This window comes from Mobula birostris, chromosome 4, assembly GCF_030028105.1.
Source record: "Mobula birostris isolate sMobBir1 chromosome 4, sMobBir1.hap1, whole genome shotgun sequence".
Taxonomy (NCBI): Eukaryota; Metazoa; Chordata; class Chondrichthyes; order Myliobatiformes; family Myliobatidae; genus Mobula; species Mobula birostris.
Genome location: NC_092373.1, coordinates 38200132 through 38220863, shown reverse-complemented (window position 1 = coordinate 38220863; position 20732 = coordinate 38200132). Strand labels below are relative to the sequence as shown.

The window sequence follows — 20732 nt, the reverse complement described above, 5'->3', positions numbered from 1 at the left end:
GGCAAGTGCTCTTGGAACAACCCACATCAAACTTGCCAAGGGAAAAAACATCTTCCAGCTTCAACATCTTCTCCACTAGACTTTGCTTCCAATCTGCCGGCACAGGAGAGTCCCCAAAGTTGAAGGCCTCAGCAGTCAGCTTTCCCCTGTTTTCCAACAGTTCCCCCCCAGCGGGCCTTACGGGGGCACTAGACATTACCGTCACCGGGAACAAATGCACCAGTGACATCCCTCTCTTAAAGGTGATTTTCCTCTTCGTGGTGCTCCTGACAATCACTGCCATCCTGCTCGCCTGTACCACCGCGGGCCTCTGCAATTCGGGCCTCACCAGCACCCCAGTCGGAAAACATGACTCCCCTTCGAGGTCTTCTGGGGTGTCCACTAAAAGGGCCTCGCCATCAGGCACTCCAGGAGATCTAGGGGTTCCCATCACTCTCCCCACTTCCCCGGGCCTTCTTACCTTAGGCTTCGACTGGGTGCACCACACAATCCCTCGTTTAAATTCAGCATCCGGCCCAGGGCAGCTCCACACTTCCTCAAAAGCAGTTCGAAGCACTGGGTGCACAGCCTGAGTCCCCAAAAAGTTCTCACCTGCCTTCTCCTTATAGACTCCCATGAGCCTCTGCGTCACAGGGGTGTTGGTCCCCACCAGAATCAAAGCACCGCCCGTCTCAACCTGGTCCGGACAAACCAGCGCTAACGTCTCCAGGACTTCAGACACTCCCACCTTGGCTTCTGAAAACTCCAGTCTCACGGACAAATACCCATCATACGGATAATCACCCGCACTGACGCCCCAAATCTCCAGTGCACTGAATGGGGTCAAGGGCAAATGCTTTAAATACTGGTTGTAAAACGAACGGTATAGTAACGTGACCTGCGACCCGGTGTCGAGTATGGCTTTAGCATAGTTTCCCTCTATCCGTAGCGACACACTGAAGCGGGGTTCCACTAATCCTTCCGGAATCGGGCTTTTTTTCTTTCAGGGGTTCCTTGGTACATGGCTGGGAATGTGTTCCCCCAGAGATACCAGGCTGTTCCCTTACTGGGTCTCCTCTAAGTTTCCCAACACCTCTCCCTGCTTGGATGCCCGAGGACTCACTCTCCGAGGGGTTCCCTGCCGCTCATATTCCCACCGGAAGTGTCCCTCTTTCCCACAGTTATAGCACACGCTACTAGCCACCCATCCTCTCTCAGCCCTCTGCGCTGTCCGTCCCCTGGGGGGCCCCTCTGTACCGACCCCTCAATTCTCAGCTCGGCCACCACCTCCTTTATCAATTTCCAGGTGGAGCCGGCTCCGGTCACTTACCCAGCAGGGACAGCAATCCTGAAGCAGGGACCTTCATCAACCATGGGATTGAGTTCAAGAGCTGAGAGGTAATGTTACAGCTGTATAGGACCCTGGTCAGACCCCACTTGGAGTACTGTGCTCATTTCTGGTCACCTCACTTCAGGAAGGATGTGGAAACTATAGAAAGGGTACAGAAGAGATTAACAAGGATTTAGATTATGAGGACACGCAGTCCTCTTTTATTGTCATTTAGTAATGCATGCATTAAGAAATGATACAATGTTCCTTCAGAATGATATCACAGAACACAAGACAAACCAAGACTATAAAAAACAGACAAAAACCACATAATTATGACATATAGTTACAACAGTGCAAAGCAATAGCGTAATTTGATAAAGAACAGACCATGGGCACGGTAAAAAAAAGTCTCAAAGTCTCTCGAAAGTCCCATCATCTCACGCAGACGGTAGAAGGGAGGGAAACTCTCTTCCTGCCATGAACGTCCAGTACTGCAAACTTGCTGATGCAGCACCCTGGTAGCACCCGATCACAGCCGACTCTTGAGTCCGTCCGAAAACTTTGAGCCTCCAACACCGAGCACCATCTCTGCCGAGCACTTTGACCCTGGCCCCGGCAACAGGCAAAGCTGAGGATTTGGGGCCTTCCCCTCCGGAGATTCTCGATCGCACAGTAGCAATGGCAGCGAAGCAGGCAGTTCAGAAGTTTCTCCAGATGTTCCTCCATGCTTCTCACGTCTGTCTCCATCAAATCAGGATTGTGCACGGCCCCTACTTAACAAATACAATATCATTTTGGATGTTGCCTGGATTGGGGAGCATGCCTTATGAGAATAGGTTGAGTGAACTCAGTCTTTTCTCCTTGGAGCAACAGAGGATGAGGGGTGACCTGATAGAGGTGTACAAGATGATGAGAGGCATTGATTGTGTGAATAGTCAGATTTTTTCCCAGGGCTGAAATGGCTAGCACGAGAGGACACAGTTTTAAAGTACTTGGAGGTAGGTACAGAGGAGATGTCGGGGGTAATTTTTTCACGCAGAGAGTGGTGAGTGCGTGGAATGGGCTGCCAGTGACTGTGGTGGAGGCAGATACAATAGGGTCTTTTAAGAGACTCCTGGATAGGTACTTGGAATTTAGAAAAATAGAGGGCTATGGGTAATCCTAGTTAATTTCTCAAGTAAGTACATATTCAGCACAGCATTATGGGCTAAAGGGCCTGTATTGTGCTGTAGGTTTTCTATGTTCCTATGAAAATCCAAACTATTCATTAAATATCTTTGTACCAAATTTTATTTAATATTCTTCTATGAATTTCCTTTTTGTACATTTGTAATGCTACAATATATTACTGAAAACTGATGGTGTAAGAAAACTCTTTTAATAAATGATATTAAACCTGATGAGAAGCATTGAAAAATAGCTGACCTAACATTTAGATAATTGTTTGAAAAGTTTGAAATTGTCCTTTCATTTTGAACCCCTGAAATAATCTTGAACCAATTGCTTGTGTGTAGTTTTTGACTGTCTTTTTCCAGCACATTGTACAGCTGATGTTTTTGAGCCTGTTGTTGAAGTATCACTCCTAATATCATATGAAATATTAATCTCTGACATCTGCAATGCATGTTGGTTGTTTTATTCATGTTCCTGTGAAAGATGTGGTGGACCAGGAATTACAGGTTATTTCAGACGAGACGTTACAAGTTCTCGATCTTTTTAATGGTGTCTGGTGCTGGCTGTCAAAGCACCACGTAAACATATTTCCACTAACTGATTCATGAAGCAATGGAAGCAGTACACTAGCACAAAGAAATGGTGACATACAGCACGCAAACAGAAATTGCTGCTGACGATGTGGGTGTAAAAAGTTAGGTTCCAGGTTTGAGCCTCTGAACAGCAGCAAATATAATCAGTGATTAACAGACAGCCGGTTTGCTTCTGATCTCTTTTTAAACGTGAAATCAAGATAAAAGTTCTTGAAGTAACTTCAACTGGGAAAAAAAAATTAAATGAACAGTTTTCTGTTTTCTTTCACTCAGATTTGGTGGCTGGATCCAGAATTAACAAGTGGAAACTCCAAACCATTCCTCTTCACACATGGTCATTCAGTGTGCAACAGATCCTTCTTCCCCTGTTTCGATACACCTGCAGTCAAGAGTACCTATTCTGCTACGGTCATGGTAGGAGAGTTACTGTTAACTGCATTTTAATTATTGCTACCACATGCTATTTTCTATGAATAATTGAAACAATTGATGCTGCAGTGTTTCATATTGACAACAGATCAATTTGAAAGCTAACAAAACAGTGCCTGATGTCAGATATTGAATACTTTCCAGGTTTTTTAATCATCCTGCTAGTGGTTGAATATTTGAACTCACAATTCTTTGATAAACAGAATGATTTTCCAAAGATGCAAAAGATGTTAAGTGATTTTTAGGTGAGAAGTAAATGGAAGTGAAATTATTATAATCACAGGCTGAAGGTAGGAAGGAACTGATTTAGGAAAAGACTACCTGAGAGTGGGGCTGGCAGAGGCTTTGTGAAAGGATAGAGAGTGTGAGTGAAAAGAAATATCCAAATGTGGGTAATGGAAGTGTATGCAATGGCAGACAGACCATAAGCATAAACAGTGTAGCACAGGCCCCTGATGTCTGTGCCAACCATGATGCCAGTACAAACTAAACCGATCTGCCTGCACATGGTCTGTATCCCTCCATCCTCTGCCTGTTCATGTGCCTGACTAAATGCCTCTTAAAGTTTGTTATCATTCCTGCTTGCGGTACTTCCCCTACAAAATGCTGGAGGAACTCAGCAGGCCAGGCAGCATCTATAGAAAAGAGTACAGTTGACACTTTGGGCCAAGACATCGACTGTACTATTTCTGTAGATGCTGCCTGGCCTGCTGAGTTCCTCCAGCATTTGTGTGTGTTGCTCAAATTTCCAGCATCTGCAGATCCGAAAACATAGAAAACCTATGGCACAATACAGACCCTTCGGCCCACAGAGTTGTGCCGAACATGTCCCTACCTTAGAAATTACTAGGCTTACCTATAGCCCTCTATTTTACTAAGCTCCATGTACCTATTTAAAAGTCTCCCTATTGTATCCGCCTCCAGCACCATTAACAGCAGCCCGTTCCACGCACTCACCACTCTCTGAGTAAAAGAACTTACCCCAACATCTCCTCTGTACCTACTCCCCAGCACCTTAAACCTGTGCCCTCTTGTGGCAACCATTTCAGCCCTGAGATCTTCTCTTGCTTTTACACTATTTCTCCCAACAGTTTTTTTCTATGCACCTATCACTTCCTGTGTCGGGGAGAAAAAAACCTACATAATTTAAACTTCCCTCTTCTCATCTTAAAGTGAGTTGACATTTTTATCCTAAGAAAGAGACTTTGACTATCTATGCCTCTCAGGGTTTTATATACTTCTGTCAGGTCTCCCCTCAGTCTCCAGTGCTCCAGAGAAAACAGTGTAAGTTTTTCCAACTTCTCCTCACAGCCAATACTCTCTAATCCAGGCAATGTCCTGGTGAAGGTTTTCTGCAGTTTCTCCAAAGCCTTGCTACTTTTCCTGTAATGTGGTGATCAGAAATGCAGTGACCAGAAATGCATACAATGCTTCCAATGTGGCCAGAGCAAAGTTCGATACAGCTGCAGTGTGACCAGCTGACTGGCTACCTCTTCTGTACTTCTGTCAGGTCAGCCCTTGGCCTCTGACAGGACAAACAAGATTATCTGAGTTTGCTCAAACTCTGTATAACTAATACTCTCTAATCCAGGCAACATCCTAGTGACCTGTTTTTCACTGTCTCGAAAGCTTCCATGTCCTGGACCCACTGCAATTTGCTTTTCGCCATAATTGGTCTACAGCAGATGCAATCTCAGTGGCTCTTCACACAGCCCTTGGTCACCTGGACAATACAAATACCTATGCAGTTTTTTGACTATAGCTCAGCGTTTTAACACCATCATTCCTACAGTCCTGATCAAAAAGCTTCAGAACCTGGGCCTCAGTACTTCCCTCTGCAACTGTATCCTCTGCTTCCTAACTGGAAGGCCACAATCTGTGCAGATTGGTAATAATATCTCCTCGTTGACAATGTGTGCTTAGCCCACTGCTCTACTCCTGGACTTATTTCCATCTGGCGTAATTTACATATTGTTATTTGGTTATTTGTGGTTTTATGTTGCTATGTTTGTACTCTATTCTTGGTTAGTGCAGCTGTGGCAAAACCCAATTTCCCTCGGGATCAATAAAGTATGTCTATCTATCTATCTCTCTCTCTCTCTCTCTCTATACCCATGACTGTGTGGCTAGGTGTAGCTCAAATACCATCTATAAATTTGCTGATGATACAACCATTGTTGGTAGAATCTCAGATGGAGATAAGAGGGCTTACAGGAGTGAGATATACCAGCTAGCTGAATGGTGACACAACAACAACCATGCACTCAACGTCAGTAAGACCATAGAGCTGATTGTGGACTTCAGGAAGGGTAAGACAACAGAACATGAAGCAATCCTCATAGACAGATCAGAAGTGGGGAGAGTGAGCAATTTCAAGTTCTTGCGTGTTAAGATCTCTGAGGATATAACCTGGTCCCAACATATCGATGCAACTATAAAGAAGGCAAGCCAACGGTTATATTTCATTAGGAGTTTGAGGAGATTTAGTTTGTCACCTAAAACATAGAGAACCTACAGCACAATACAGGCCCTTCGGCCCATAATGCTGTGCCGAACATTAGAAATTACCTAAGGTTACCCATAGCCCTCTATTTTTCTAAGCTCCATGTACCTATCCAGGAGTCTCTTAAAAGACCCTATTGAATTCATCTTCACCACTGTTGCCAGCAGCCCATTCCACGCACTCACCACTCTCTGCGTTAAAAAAAAACTTCCCCGATATCTCCTCTGTACCTACTTCCAAGCACTTTAAAACTGTGCCCTCTCATGTTAGCCATTTCAGCCCTGGGAAAATGCCTCTGACTATCCACACGATCATTGCCTGTCATCATCTAGTACACCTCCATCAGGTCACAGCATTCAAACTTCTACAGATGTACTGTGGAGAGCTTTCTGACAGGCTGCATCACTATCTGGTATGGGGGGTGGGGCTACTGCAAAGGACTGAAAAAAGCTACACAAAGTTGTCAAATTAATCAGCTTCATCTTGGGTACTAGCCTCTGTAGTATTCAAGACCTCTTCAAGAAGAGGTGCCCCAGAAAGGCAGAGCCCATTATTAAGGACCTCCAGCACCCAGGGCATGCCCTTTTCTCACTGTTAGCATCAGGTAGGAGGTACAGAAGCCTGAAGGCACACACTCAGTGATTCAGGAACAGCTTCTTCCTCTCTGCCATCTAATTCTTAAATGGACATTGAACCCATGAACCCTACCTCATTTTTAAAAATATATATTATTTCTGTTTTGTTTTAAATTTAACTACTTAATATATATATTTTCTGTAATTGTCTTATTTATTTTTCTATCATCATCATGTATGGCTTTGAACTGCTGCTGCTAATTGCAAATTTCACGACACATGCCGGTGATGATAAACCGGATTCTGATTCCTTGCTCCAACTGATGAAGACAAGCATACTGAACATCATCTTTACCACATCATCCACTTGTGTTGCTACTTTTAATGAAGCTATGGGCTTGCTAAGGGTCCTGCCATTTACCATATACACTCTTCTTAAAATTGACTTGTCTGGATTAAACTCAATCTGCCTTTTCTCTGCCCACATTTCCAACTTGCCTATATCCTGCTGCATCCTTTGATAAACTTCTTCGCTATCCACAATTCTGCCAATTTTCTGTGTCATTTGCAAACTTATTAAATATCCCTCTTACTTTTCTGTCCAAATCATTTATACAGAGGTCCTGGTGCTGATTGTTGTGTAACTCTACTAGTGTGGACCTCCAGTCAGATTAACACGGTGACCCTCTGTCTTCCCTGGCCAAACCAGTTTTGAATCCAAGCTACCAAATCTCCATGTGCGTTAATCTTCTGGATCAGGCTGCCATGAGGGACCTCGTCGAGAGCTTTACCAAAGCCCACTGCCCTACTCTCATCAGTCATCTTAATAGCCCCCTCTGATATATAAGATATGACCTCCCCTGCACAAAATCATGCTGTCTATCCTTAATGCCCATTCTTTTCCAGATGCTTTTTTAAGAATCTTCAGTAATTTCCCAACCACTGATTAAAGTCCTTCAGTGAAATGGAGAAGTCCCCATGGCTACAAGATCAGACCTGATTGTTTGTATGATTATCCACTGTTGTTGGACTCGCCATCAGTGGAGCAGTGACTCCCAGAAGTGTGGGGGGGGGGGGCGGGCACTTCCCATTTGACTCCAAGCTTCTTACCAGGGGTATCTGATAATGAAAGGCAATGTTTGTGACACCCTCACAAGCTCAACCAGTGAGGCCCATTTAGTATAGACCCCACGGACTAGGTGGTTATAGCTGAATTCTTGGGTTTATTTCAGTACTTTGAATTAGTTTTGGTGTCTTCGTGTGTTCTTCGTAAACCTCAAAGTAAAATTTAGTGGTTTTTTTCCCCCCCAAATGTCTTTATCAAAGGCATTTAAAAGTATTACAAAGCCTTTTTACCATCCATGAGCTGTCAGGGGCTCTTGGTCCTCTCTGGGCTCAAGACCTGCCTGTAGCACTGACCTCTCTCTGCTTCGTCTCTCACCTGTCTGGTGAGAGGCCCTCCACATCAGGGAGAAGCAAGTTCAAGTGATGGGAACCCCAGGTAGCAAAAAAAAAAGCAGGCTGTGTTCAGCATGATACACAAATGGCCCTTCCAGTGTTAAGTATCAGGGCATTATAATCTTTATACTTGCCTTGATACTGCACTGTTTATCCATAGCTTTTGTGAGAAGATTCCAAGATTGAGGAACTTGACTTTTACCTTAATGAGCTCCACTATTCTATTGCTTCCTGTGCCATCTAGTGGAATGTGCCAGTATTCTTATGCTAGACCTCCTGTCTATGTGATATATTAAGTTGCTGATTAAACTATTTGTGTCTCTTCAGGTTAAGGTTCTTCAAATTTTCCATAGATCATTACATTCTGACACCCTATTACTTGTTTCTGCTTGTCAGGGAATTATTGCAACATTTGTTTGAACTATCTACCAAAAATAATCAAACTCATGTCCATTGTTATCTTTCTAACATTACATCATGTCACTGGCATTCATGTCTGGCTTTAGCTTCTTTCTGGCCTCCACTAATGATATTTTGGACATTGTTGGTGCCTTCGTCAATTGATATTCCAGGGTAGCACTGTGTGTCTGTGCTTTCGGAATGACATAACACAATCTAAATGTTGTCTGCCACTGTCATTTTCACACAATACAACATGTCAATGCCTTCCAGTTAATTAGTAACACTAGACGGTGTCAGCAATTTTTTTAATTGTCTTTCCCGGCCTTTTCACCAATCAGTAACAAAGATTATTGCTTGTTTTATCTGCTTCTGTTCAGTAACTTCTTTCAGTTTGGTCTGTTTGGTCTGGACTGACATCTTCCCATTTATCAAGTCTAGAGAAGAAAGTGATTGGGAGAAGCTTTTGGTGGAGATAATTCAATAACAAAATGATGCCTTTTTATGTTAGACTGATTTCACTAAAGCATTTGACAAAGTGCAACATGAAAAATTATTTCAAATTCTCGCTATACTAAACACTGACGGAAGGAACCAACAACTGCTTCAAAATTTATATTGGAACCAAACGGCGGTGGTAAAAATTGATGATAATATAAGCAGTTGGACTAAAATTCAAAGAAGAGTTAGACAGGGATGCATTGCTGCAGCGTAATTATTTAATATCTATAGTGAAATGATTCTCAGAGAAATAGAAGACCTAGATGGGATAAAAATTGGAGGTGTTACATCAACAATATAAGATATGCAGACGATAGCAAGTGCTGCAGAAGACCTACAAATCCTCCTAGACAAAGTAGTACAAACAAGTGCAGATTTTGGTCTAACCATCAACTGTAAAAAAAAACAAATGTATGCTAATATCAAAACAGCAGGATACTCCCAACTGCCAATCAGTAACCAAGAGATTGAAGAAAAGACCAGCTTTAATTACCTTGGTAGCTTTGTATCACAAGATGCTAGAAGTAAAGTAGAAATAAAAAGAAGAATTGCCATTGCCAAAACCAACTTCCAAAAAAGTGAAGCCCGTTTTTACCAACAGACACATTTCTATGACAACAAGGCTTAGGCTACTAAAATGTTATCTTTGGTCAATCTTGCTGTACGCTTCTGAAACATGGACTATAAAACCAGAATTCCAAAGAAACGTAGAAGCAACAGAAATGTGGTTTCTTAGAAGAATGCTGAAAATATCATATAGAGATAGGGTAACTAATGAGACAGTACTCCAATGTGCCCACACAGAAAGATCTTTAGTGAGGACATTAAATGAGAGAAAACTTAGTTTCCTGGGCTATGTCATCAGAAAAGGAGAAATAGAATACCTTACATTACAAGGCTGTATGCCTGAGAAATGCAGAAGTAGAAGGCAAAGAAGAAAAAATATGGACACTCTGAAAGAACTAACAGATCTAAGTGTGCGAGATATCATTGACGCTGCGAGGGATTGCTCGATGTGGAAAGCCATGATCGCCCAAGCGTGTAACGCGCAAGGCACATCATGAAGAAGAAGGAGAAGAAGAAGAAGACACAATTGCATAAATGCACAAGTTCAGTGAAAAACTGGCAATAGCATCACAGGCTTACAGTTGTGTGCAATTATCTTGGGCACATATAAAAACAATTCTGTAAAGTGAAGATGCTGTCAAAATAATGGAATGAAAACTTTCTAAATATCAAAAAATTTCTATAAATAGTAAACAGTTTTAAAAAAAGTGAAATAAAATCAATGTTTGGTGTGACCACTGTTTGTCTTTAAAACTTCATCAATTCTCTTCGGTACAGTGTTGTGCAGTTTCATAAGAAAATCGGCTGGTAGCTTGTCCCAAACATCCTGTAGAACTTGCCACAGTTCTGCAGACCTAGGCTGTCTCACTTTCTTCTTTCTGTCCAGGGAAACCCATGCAACCTCATTGGTGTTGAGATCAGAGCTCTGTGGAGGCCATATCATCTATTGCAGAACTCCTTGTACCCCTTTTCGCTGAAGATAGTTCCTTATGACCTTGGCCGTGTGTTTGGGGTCATTGACTTGCTGCAGAATAAAGTTAGGCACCTCCCTGATGGTATTACGTGATGGATGAGAATCTGTACTTCTCACCATTGACAATTCCATTAATTCTTTAGCCTTTACCTCTTCCAGCTATCCCCTCCTTGCTCCTTACTTCATGCCCTTCCCTACCCACCCATCCTGTCTTAGATATCACCTGCCAGCTTATAGTGCTTTGTTTCCCACAACTTTTTATTCTGGCTTCTGTCCCCTTCCTCTCCAGTATTTTTGAAGGGACTTGGCCCAAAACTTTGACTGTTTATTCCCTTCCGTAGATGTTGCCTGACTTGCTGAGTTCCCCCAGTATCTTTTATGTGATGCCCCAAGGATATTTTATGTTAATAATAAATGTAATGAGTGGATTCAATGAGGATATCTGCTAAAGAGTCATCATGCTCCTCTGCCATCTTGGAAATTATTTCAAAAATATTCACCCCTCGTCAATCCCCATTCCCATTTTGACCTCTTAGCCTGCTGAGTGGTTCCAGAGAAGCTCAGTAAAAAAAAAATAATTTCTGAACAGGCACAGTAGAATCTAGTTTCAACAATATCTTCACTTCTGTTTTCTCCTACTCTTCCCTTTTCCTCTATATCTCAAAGCATCATTATCTCTAACTTCTCCAAATTATAGATCATCAACCTGAAATAACTTTTTTCTCCCTGCAGATGTTGTGGACTACTGAGGGAATTTCCAACATGTTCTGTTTTTATTTCAGATTTCTACTTCTTTCTGTATTTTATTTTCTCTTTATTAAGGATTTTAGAAACTATGTATTTACATTGTTTGAAACTATTACTGGCATTAGTTTGTGATGGGCACAATTTTATAATGAGTTCTTGATCTTAACATATTAAAACAAGGTTTTGACTGAGAACAATAAAAGTGAGAGAGGAAGGAAAGGAGGCAAACAGCTATGGAGAAATCTAACAGTTAAGTAGAGATAAAATGTAAAGCTAAATTGTTCATGACTAATGTGAGAAGTGAAACATAGATTAAACGTATTAAATAGCGTCAAAACTTAGTTGGAGGCAGAATAAAATTAGGAAGAATGAGCTGTATTGAAAGATTAAAAATTAAATCTAAGTTTTTAGAGTTAGTAAAACTATTCAAGGAAAACGTTAGCTGCTGGAAGATATGATTTTAAACTAATTCCTGATAAAGGTATTAACAAATTTTAATCAAGGCTTTTATCCCCTCAGTGTCTGCTCTTCTCTCATTCACTTTTCACTTAGCATCTGTAACATTGAGTCAAGTTTGTGGGTGTGGCAAGTGAGACGGAAAACACTGACTGTGAATAAGTATGTCAATCATTTACTTACAAACAGTAGACATTCAACCAAACATTCATGTTTCCCAAATTACAGAAACTACAAAGCTGAATATTCAGGAAACATACCTACATTCAAAGAAGTACAAATTTAAAAGTGTGCGCAGAGCATACCTTCCTACTGGTCATGTGCACTGCTTGCTTTAAACAAAGGAAGAGAGAAAAAACCTCCCATACATGCTGTCCATATGCCCAGGATATTTGAAACTGGACACCAGGCAGCTAACCAATTGGAAAAGCAGCTGCAGTTTCTAAACTAATCAATCACAACAAAGTGACTTTTGACAATCAGGATAAGCCATGCCCCCCTCCCCCCACAGGACACACCACCCCTTGAAAATTGCAAATGTGATGATTCAACCCTCAGACTAGTATGACTCTCGCAAACTCCCTAAGTTACATACAAAACACAAAAGTACAATACCCACCGTTGTAAACTGAATAGTCACCTCCCAGTGTACTACAGTAGTCACCAGCCTCCTTGTGCCCCAAAAGGCCACCAGCCCCACCCCAGAATGTGATAGCTAATGAGCTCATCCTCCACTTGATTTTATACACTGGCTCTCAGATATGATCAAGCAGGTGAGCTATGGTCTCCAACCAGTCAGGAAGATAGGTGCAGCATTCTTGACCAATAACAGTACAGGTGGCCACCTTCCCTTGTGAACAGGTAATCTAAGGTCATCAAAGTCAGTTGCTGGGATGGTCTGGCTGCACCATGCTGAGAAAGAATATCATTCAGAGCCTTCCTTTCTTTGTAATAGCCCTCTTACCAACCAACATGGGTAATGTGCTCATCCAGGACTGGGGTGGCATACATACAGCACCACAGATCAACTGCACCACCCTGTGGGGACCATGGGTAGGCTTAGGAACTGTGTATCCAGTCAATGCCATTCAGCATCCAACAAATGGCCACCTTCACTACACCATTTGGACACGGCAGTCCCAGGATACTGTTCCTCCTCACACTTGAAATCCACCTTGCACCTTGTACCTGTACTCAACATACCACCTACACCAACACTCTGTTAGGTGGGGTAAGCACAAAAAGTCAGGACTTTCCAGTTAAACAAATTATACGTAGGGAAATACCAGCCCTTTAAGTACTTACTCACCAGAGCTATTAAGGCTCAAGTCCCTTAAGACAGTTACTGTACTCTGGGTCTAGATTGGCTGAAATAGACTACTCCCTTCCAGCTCCCCCAAAACAGAATCTCAAAACTGAGAAGTCAGATAATTTCCCCAGCAGCCTTTTCCTTGTCAAAAGGATCAATATCAGTGGCCTCCCTTCTGCAATGTAGTAAGGAGTCCTCATACAAATTCAGCAACCTGACCCTTTGGTTTAGTGCACAAATTCAAACACTATCCCCAGGAATGTATCACAGGATGCCCCACCACAAGTCAGCATCCACCACTTTGCCATTCTATAATGCAAGGATTACAAATGCTCTTGCTCCTGATCAGTCACTGGTTATTTAGAAAGCATAGCAACAACAGAACTATTACAATTGCTCTCCAAATGCTTATGTTGCTCTGAAATGTGAACATCTCATATCTGGAATACAGTTGCCCAAGTTTCTACCCCATGAATCATATGGCCAGTATGAAATATAAGTCATCCCTGAAACCAATTGCACGGGAAAACACATAACAGAGTAACAGATTAAGACACAATAAACACGTAACAGATTTAAAATACAGGAAACAAAGTACAAAGTAAAACACAAAACACAAAAGCCCAAGCTGTATTCCTTTTCTTTAAAGCTTGGGATGGAACTGCAGAAACTTAAATCAGACAGGTAATTTCTCACAGAGAAATAGCACACTTATCAGAGAACAACTGATAAGGGAAAAGCAACTGGGCAGGGGCTAGCACATTCACCAAGTCACTTGCAAAGTCTTCACATGCACGCACACACAAAAGCAAACTGATGAGTGTGGCCACACCACACACATTTCTCCACATTCAAATCATTAATACTCTATTTACAGGGAAGAGGGATACAGGTCAAATAACCCCATCCCTACAACAATAAGGCACGAATGTGCTAAACGGCACCCCCCCCAGTCCGATTCCCAGTGCTGGCAAAGGTCAGGCACAGCCATTTATAATGTCTTCAGAGCAGGATATAGGGAATCCTGAATGGAATGCCAGGAATCTGGTAGAGGACAACAGGAGCCCTTATCTACAGAGGGCTTGAAGAATGACCCTTCCTCTTTAACGACCTCCCTCTCTTGCTTCCTCCAAACAGTACTTCCTCCACATTGCATAGAAGGTGGGGTTGGGAGCCCCATTTACCGGCTCCTCCGGGACCCCAGCTTTGAGCAATGCTAAAAACCTTCCATTACGGGATATGCGGGATACCCCCACTCCCCATCTGCTTATCTAACTTGCGTACCTGGCTACGCATGCCTACTTCTACGTACTCTAAACCTTGTAATAATTGAATCACTGTACTCATAGGATGACCAACAGCTGGTGCTGTTAATGACAGCGCTAACCCTTTTATTGGAAAAATTGTCGCCGTAACCACGTGTCCTGTCATTCCAGGTTAGTTCAATATCCTCTGGCGGGTTACCACTATCGTGGTATAATTCTGTGATAAGAGCCCACTGACGTAGAACTTTAGTACCCTCCTTTACTGTGCTGCACTCCGCTTGGGGTTTTAAATTCCATTCGGTAAGAGTGGGATGCCTAAGGTTAACTGCAGTGGTTATTCGAACCTGTAGTGATATATTATGCTCAGGGGAAGCAAGCAGTGTTCTCAGGGCGTTATTGATCCCATGTTGGCATGATAGGCTCCCTCAAGAACCCACCTCTCTGTCAGATAGGATCACTCTGGTACCCTTCTCATCCATGTGTGGGAACACATGATCACTGGCCTGGCCCAAGCTGTTTCAGACACGCAGAGCAGAGGGTGATCATTTTGAGGGTTAAACTGAGGAGTCCGCGCTATCCTCTCGGCCCCCTTTTCAATATCCTGCCAGACACCCGCGTCCCCCAGCCCCACAGTAGGATCTTGCTTCTGCTGAACATTGCGTTGCTTCATCGTGGCTCAAACCTTAACAGGGTTGGGCTGCCAACCAGCTCGGCGTGCAGTGTCCAAGTGCTGTAACTTCATTAGTTAACAAGCTGTCACTATGTTCTTATCCTCCAACTTTGCAGCCCTACCCTGAGCCAGTAATAGTGATTTCTTTCAGAATTATACAGCACTGACTCAGATCTTCCAAGTAATTTAAAGACTCGCTATCGTTTTATACTGATGCCTTACAATTATTGCAAACAACCAGAAAGCATCCCGCCGGCTATCCTTTTTCCTGGGGAAAACCCGATGATTTAAGTATGAAAACAATGTGGTGACTAATTTCAGCCCCGGCGAAATCTAACTGGTCTGTCCAATCTTGTGGCATTCCATAACCCGTCAGTAAGTTAGCAAGGCTTCCAAAGCCCCCACTATTATCTATACACCCTGGGACTCTGCATCTCTCATACTGACCATCCTCTCTCTTAAATAACCTCTTAAAGAAATGCATATCAGCTCAAAAAGTCAGACCCTGCTTGCAGCACCAAAATGTAACATTGAATCAGGTTCACGGGTGTGACAAGTGAGACAGAAAACACTACGAATAAGTATGTTAATCTTTTATTTACAAACAGTAAAAATTCAACCAAACATTCATGTTCCCCAAATTACAAAAACCACAGTATTCAACAAAACATAGTTAAAAGTGCATGCAGAGCATACCTTCCCACTGGTCATGTGCACCGCTTGCCTTAAACAAAGGAAGAGAGAAAGAACCTCCCCACACGTGCTCTCCATATACCCAGGGTATTTGAAACTGGACACCAGGCAGCTAACCAATGGGAAAAGCAGCTGCAGTTTTTAAACTAACCAATCAGGACAAAACAACTTTCAACAACCAGAATAAGCCACTGTCCCCATAGGACAGCATCCTATCTTTGCTCTCCACATCCCTGCCCCCCACCCCCATCCTTTACCCTTCTCCACTCTGGACTCACATCGACAGTGATGAAATACTTTGAGAGGTTGGTCATGACTAGACTGAACTCCTGCCTCAACAAGGATCTGGACCCATTGCAATTTGCCTATCACCACAATAGGTCAACGGCAGACGCAACCTCGATGGGTCTCCACACAGCTTTTGACAACCTGGGCAACACAAACACCTACGTCAGGATGCTGTTCATCGACTATAGCTCAGTATTTAATACCATCATTCCCACAATCCTGATTAAGAAGTTGCAGAACCTGGGCATCTGTACCTCCCTCTGTAATTGGATCCTCAACTTCCTAACTGGAAGACCACAGTCTGTGATGACTGGTGATAACACGTCCTCTTCGCTGACGATCAACACTGGTGCACCTCAGGGGTGTGTGCTTAGCCCACTGCTCTACTCTTTCTATATACACATGATTGTGTGGCTAGGCATAGCTCAAATGCCATCTATAAATTTGCTGATGATACAGCCATTATTGATAGAATCTCAGGTGGTAACGAGAGGGCGTACAGGAGTGAGATATGCTAACTAGTGGAATGGTGCCACAGCAACAACCTGGCACTCAACGTCAGTAAGACAAAAGAGCTGATTGTGGACTTCAGGAAGGGTAAGACGAAGGAACACATACCAATCCTCATAGAGGGATCGGAAGTGGAGAGTGTGAGCAGCTTGAAGTTCCTGGGTGTCAAGATCTCTGAGGCTCTAACCTGGTCCCAACATATTGATGTAGTTACAAAGAAGGCAAGACAGCGGCTATACCTTATTTGGAGTTTGAAGAGATTTGGCATGTCAACAAATACACTCAAAAACTTCTATAGTTCTAGAGTAAAGAGCAATCTGACAGGTTGCATCACTGTCTGGTATGGAGGGGCTACTGCACAGGACCAAAAGAAGCTGCAGAAGGTTGTAAATCTAGTCAGCTCCATCTTGGGCACAGAATCTTTAGGAAGCAGTGTCTCAGAAAGGCAGCGCCCAATATTACCTCCAGTACCCAGGGCATGCCCTTTCCTCATTGTTACCATCGGGTAGGAGATACACAAGCCTGAAGGCACACACTCAGTGAGTCAGGGACAGCTTCTTCCCCTCTCCCATCCAATTCCTAAATGGATATTGAATCTTTGGACACTACCTCACTTTTTTTTTAATATACAGTATTTCTGTTTTTGCACATTTTTATATCTATTCAATATATGTATACTGTAATTGATTTACTAATTTGTTTATTTTTTTAAAATTTTATTTATTAGTAGTAGTACTATTTTTTTCCCTGCTAGATTACGTATTGCATTGAACTGCTGCTGCTAAGTTAACAAATTTCATGTCACTTGCCAGTGATAATAAACCTGATTCTGATTCTGGTCCACTTACTTCCTCGTTTTACCAAAACCACTTTGCTCCTCTCCTTGTTTTTCTCCACTTCTCACTTGCTACTTCAGTTTAAATCCTGGTGTATCTGAAGCCACAGTAGTTGCTGAGCACTGTGAGAAGGATAGAGGATCGTCCATTTAAAAAAGAGATTAGTAGGAATTTCTTTAGCCAGAGGGTGGTGAATCTGTGGAATTCTTTGCCATAGTCAGCTGTAGAGGATGCCAAGTCATTGGGTATATTTAGAATGGAGGTTGATAGGTTCTTGACCTGTCAGGGTGTCAAAGGTTACAGGAAGAAACCAGGACAGCAGAGTTGAGAAGGAAAATAAATCAGCCATGATGGAAAAGCAGGGCAGACTCGATGGGCCGAATGGCCCAATTCTGTTCTTGTGTCTTATGGTCTTGTATGCTGTCCCTATAAAATTCCCAACTCTTGAAGCCAATGACTGATTGGCTTGAAGTAGCAGCAGCACATGGCAGTGGGCAGTTTGGAGTTGCTGTCAGTTGAAAATCACAGTACTCTAATCTATGATAGCAAGATAAAAATGATGATCAGGTGCAGAAGAATTTAGTCCACATACAGATGGCACTGGAATACATACTGACAATGCATACTTGGATAGCTGGACACATGAATATGAAGAGAATGGAGGATATGGATGAGACACAGGAGGAGGGCAATTAATATATACAGTGGCCACTTTATTAGGTACCTCCGGTGAGGGGGCACTGAGTGTATGTCCATGTTCTTCTGCTGCAGCCCATCCACTTTAAGGTTTAACATGTTATGAATTCAGAGATGCTCTTCTGTTTTAACACATGGTTATTACAGTTACTGCTGCCTTCCTGTCAGCTTGAACCAGTCTGGCCATTCTTCTCTGGTGTCTCTCATTACCAAAGTGTTTTTGCCCACAGAATGTTCTCTTACTGAACTTCTTTTGTTTTTTGTATCATTCTCTGTACACTCTAGATACTGTTGTGCATGCAAATCCTAGGAGATCAACAGTTTCTGAGATACTCAAACCACCCCATCTGGCGCCAGCAATCATTCCATGGTCAAATTCACTTAGATCACATTTCTTCCCCCGTTCTGATGTTTGGTTTGAACAACTGAACTTCTTGACCATGTCAGCCTGCAAATGCTTTGAATTGCTGCCATATGATTGGCTGATTAGATATTTGCATTTATGAACAGGTGTACCTCAAAAAAGTGGCCACTGAGTACACATCCTTACTTTTATGTTCTCGTTATCTTGTAATGAATGCTTCAGATGAAGATTACTCTTCACCTTGCCTTCATATTGCATTTGGGGCTTTAGACACCCACAGAATCCTATTAATGATAACTGGAATAAGGAGCCCACTTGATTAAAGCAAGGATATTTCGTTAGTAGAGAGGATGCAGCAAGATGCATCGAAGCAATTTTGTAAAGCAATAAATGAGAATACGTTTTCAAATTTTTAAGTGACAGTTATTGATTCCTTGACAAATGGTTTTCATTGTTTCTACAATTTTTACAGAGCAGAATCAGTGGTACTACTGTCATGTACCCTGTGACGGGTTAAAGAACCAGCAGAAATGGAAAACACTTTGGAGTCCAGTATTGCTATTACCTGATGGTATCTATTAGTAACTATACAGTACAGTAATATAAATGCAGATAAATCAAATGGGTTAGCAATGATTATATACAAGTAAGTGTGGAAATATATGAAAACCAAGCTTCTTCGAGTCTAGGGGTAAATAGCCTTATGATGATGAGTAAAGTTCAGTTCAGTTCGTGGTATTGAGCTGAGTGGTGATGGAGAGAGAGAGATTTGAGTTTTCAGGGAGCTGACGCTGTCGATCTTCCCGTTGTCCTGTGAAATCCTTTAGAAGTCACCGACTGTGACCACAACAAAGGGGACTGTTCTTCTGTGGAGGAATTACCAACCCAGGCGAGGGTTAGATCCACAAATAAGTCCCCACCAGTCACACCCTTTTCACACTGCGAGACCCACTGATCGATCCTCCAAAACCCACCTTTTCTGTGGGCACAACAAAGCTCATTCAGTGTCCAAAACCACGTGTTTGTGTGTCTATCATCTGACCTTCTATTTATCTCACTGTGCTGAATACTAGCTGTCCATCAAACAGCTCCTCCCTTCTTTCTCTGTAAGAACTTGGAAACTGCCAGTGTCCTTGTAGAAAGTGTAAACATGCTGCCGAAAAACCATAACACCATCTCAAAGCATTCTTCGCCTCTCTCTCTTTCTTTCTCTCTCTTTTTAACAAGGTGTCTGGTGTTGACCAACACACACACACACATACATACACACACACACACACACACACACACACACACACACACACTCCCTCTCTATCTCTCTATCTCTATCTCTCTCTCTTTTCAAAAGCACAGTTCATAGGGGTAATTCAGGACCCTGTCACACTACTGAAAATTGGCATATGTTTGTTCATGTTCCACATCTGCACTGACATCCCCTTCTGCTTCTCGATTACTTCTTACAGCTCCATATTCACAGTGCTTTAGAACATATGCTGTCTGGGTATTGAATTCAAACTTACAGCCTTTATTATTATCAATGTTAAGCTAACTTGCTGTGGGGAATCCAGGGGATCAAGTAGACCATTGGGTTTTTCTCCCCTGTGCAATACGTCTTTATTGGGATAATTTGAGAATGCTGTCTGATGTGGAGTAGTACCTGATCTCATTTGTTCTAGTCATTAAGGTAAGATAAAGTTCTTCTATGTTTTTCTATGTTAAAGGAACTTGAAAAGAAAAGCAAGTAATTAATGGGAAAAATAGGATGTGGTGAAATTATATCCAGTGTAAAATGAAAATTCTCCAGAAGAGCTGGCTAGGTAACTTCGTAATACCTGTGGCATTTTGATCACCTCATAGAGTTTGAGGATTACTTGTTTTTAGATTATGAGAACACTCAGTCCTCTTTTATTGTCATTTAGAAATGTATACATGCATTAAGAAATGATACAATGTTTCTCCGGAGTTATATCACAGAAAACAGGACAAACCAAAGACTAACACTGACAGAACCACATAGTTATAATATATAGTTACGGCAGTGCAAAACAATACTATAATTTGATGAAGGACAAACCATGGGCATGGTAAAAGAAGTCTCAAAGTCCCCGAGTCGATCGACTCCCGAGTCCCCGATAGCAGGCGGCAAAAGGGAGAAACTCCCTGCCATAAACCTCCAGGCACCGTCAACTTGCCGATGCCTTGGAAGCAGCCGACCACAGCTGACACTGAGTCCGTCCGTCCGTCCGAAAACTTTGAGCCTCTGACCAGCCCCTCTGATATAGCCTCCCAAGTGCCATACTCTGCCCAGCGCCTTCGACCTAGCCCTGGCCGCTGAAACAAGCAAAGCCGATGATTTGGGGCCTGCTCCGGAGATTCCGGTTACCACACAGTAGCAGTGGCAGCGAAGCGGGCAGT

At 42.6% G+C, this 20732-nt stretch overlaps 1 protein-coding gene across 1 annotated transcript in view; it reads left to right on the top strand.

Annotated features, from left to right (window-relative positions):
* Positions 1–20732, top strand: part of rnpepl1 (arginyl aminopeptidase like 1) — a 72812-nt gene that overhangs the window by 23543 nt on the left and 28537 nt on the right. The window contains exon 2 of the mRNA XM_072255195.1: positions 3352–3492. Within this exon, the coding sequence (XP_072111296.1) occupies positions 3352–3492 (141 nt within the window). The remainder of the gene's footprint in view (positions 1–3351; positions 3493–20732) is intronic.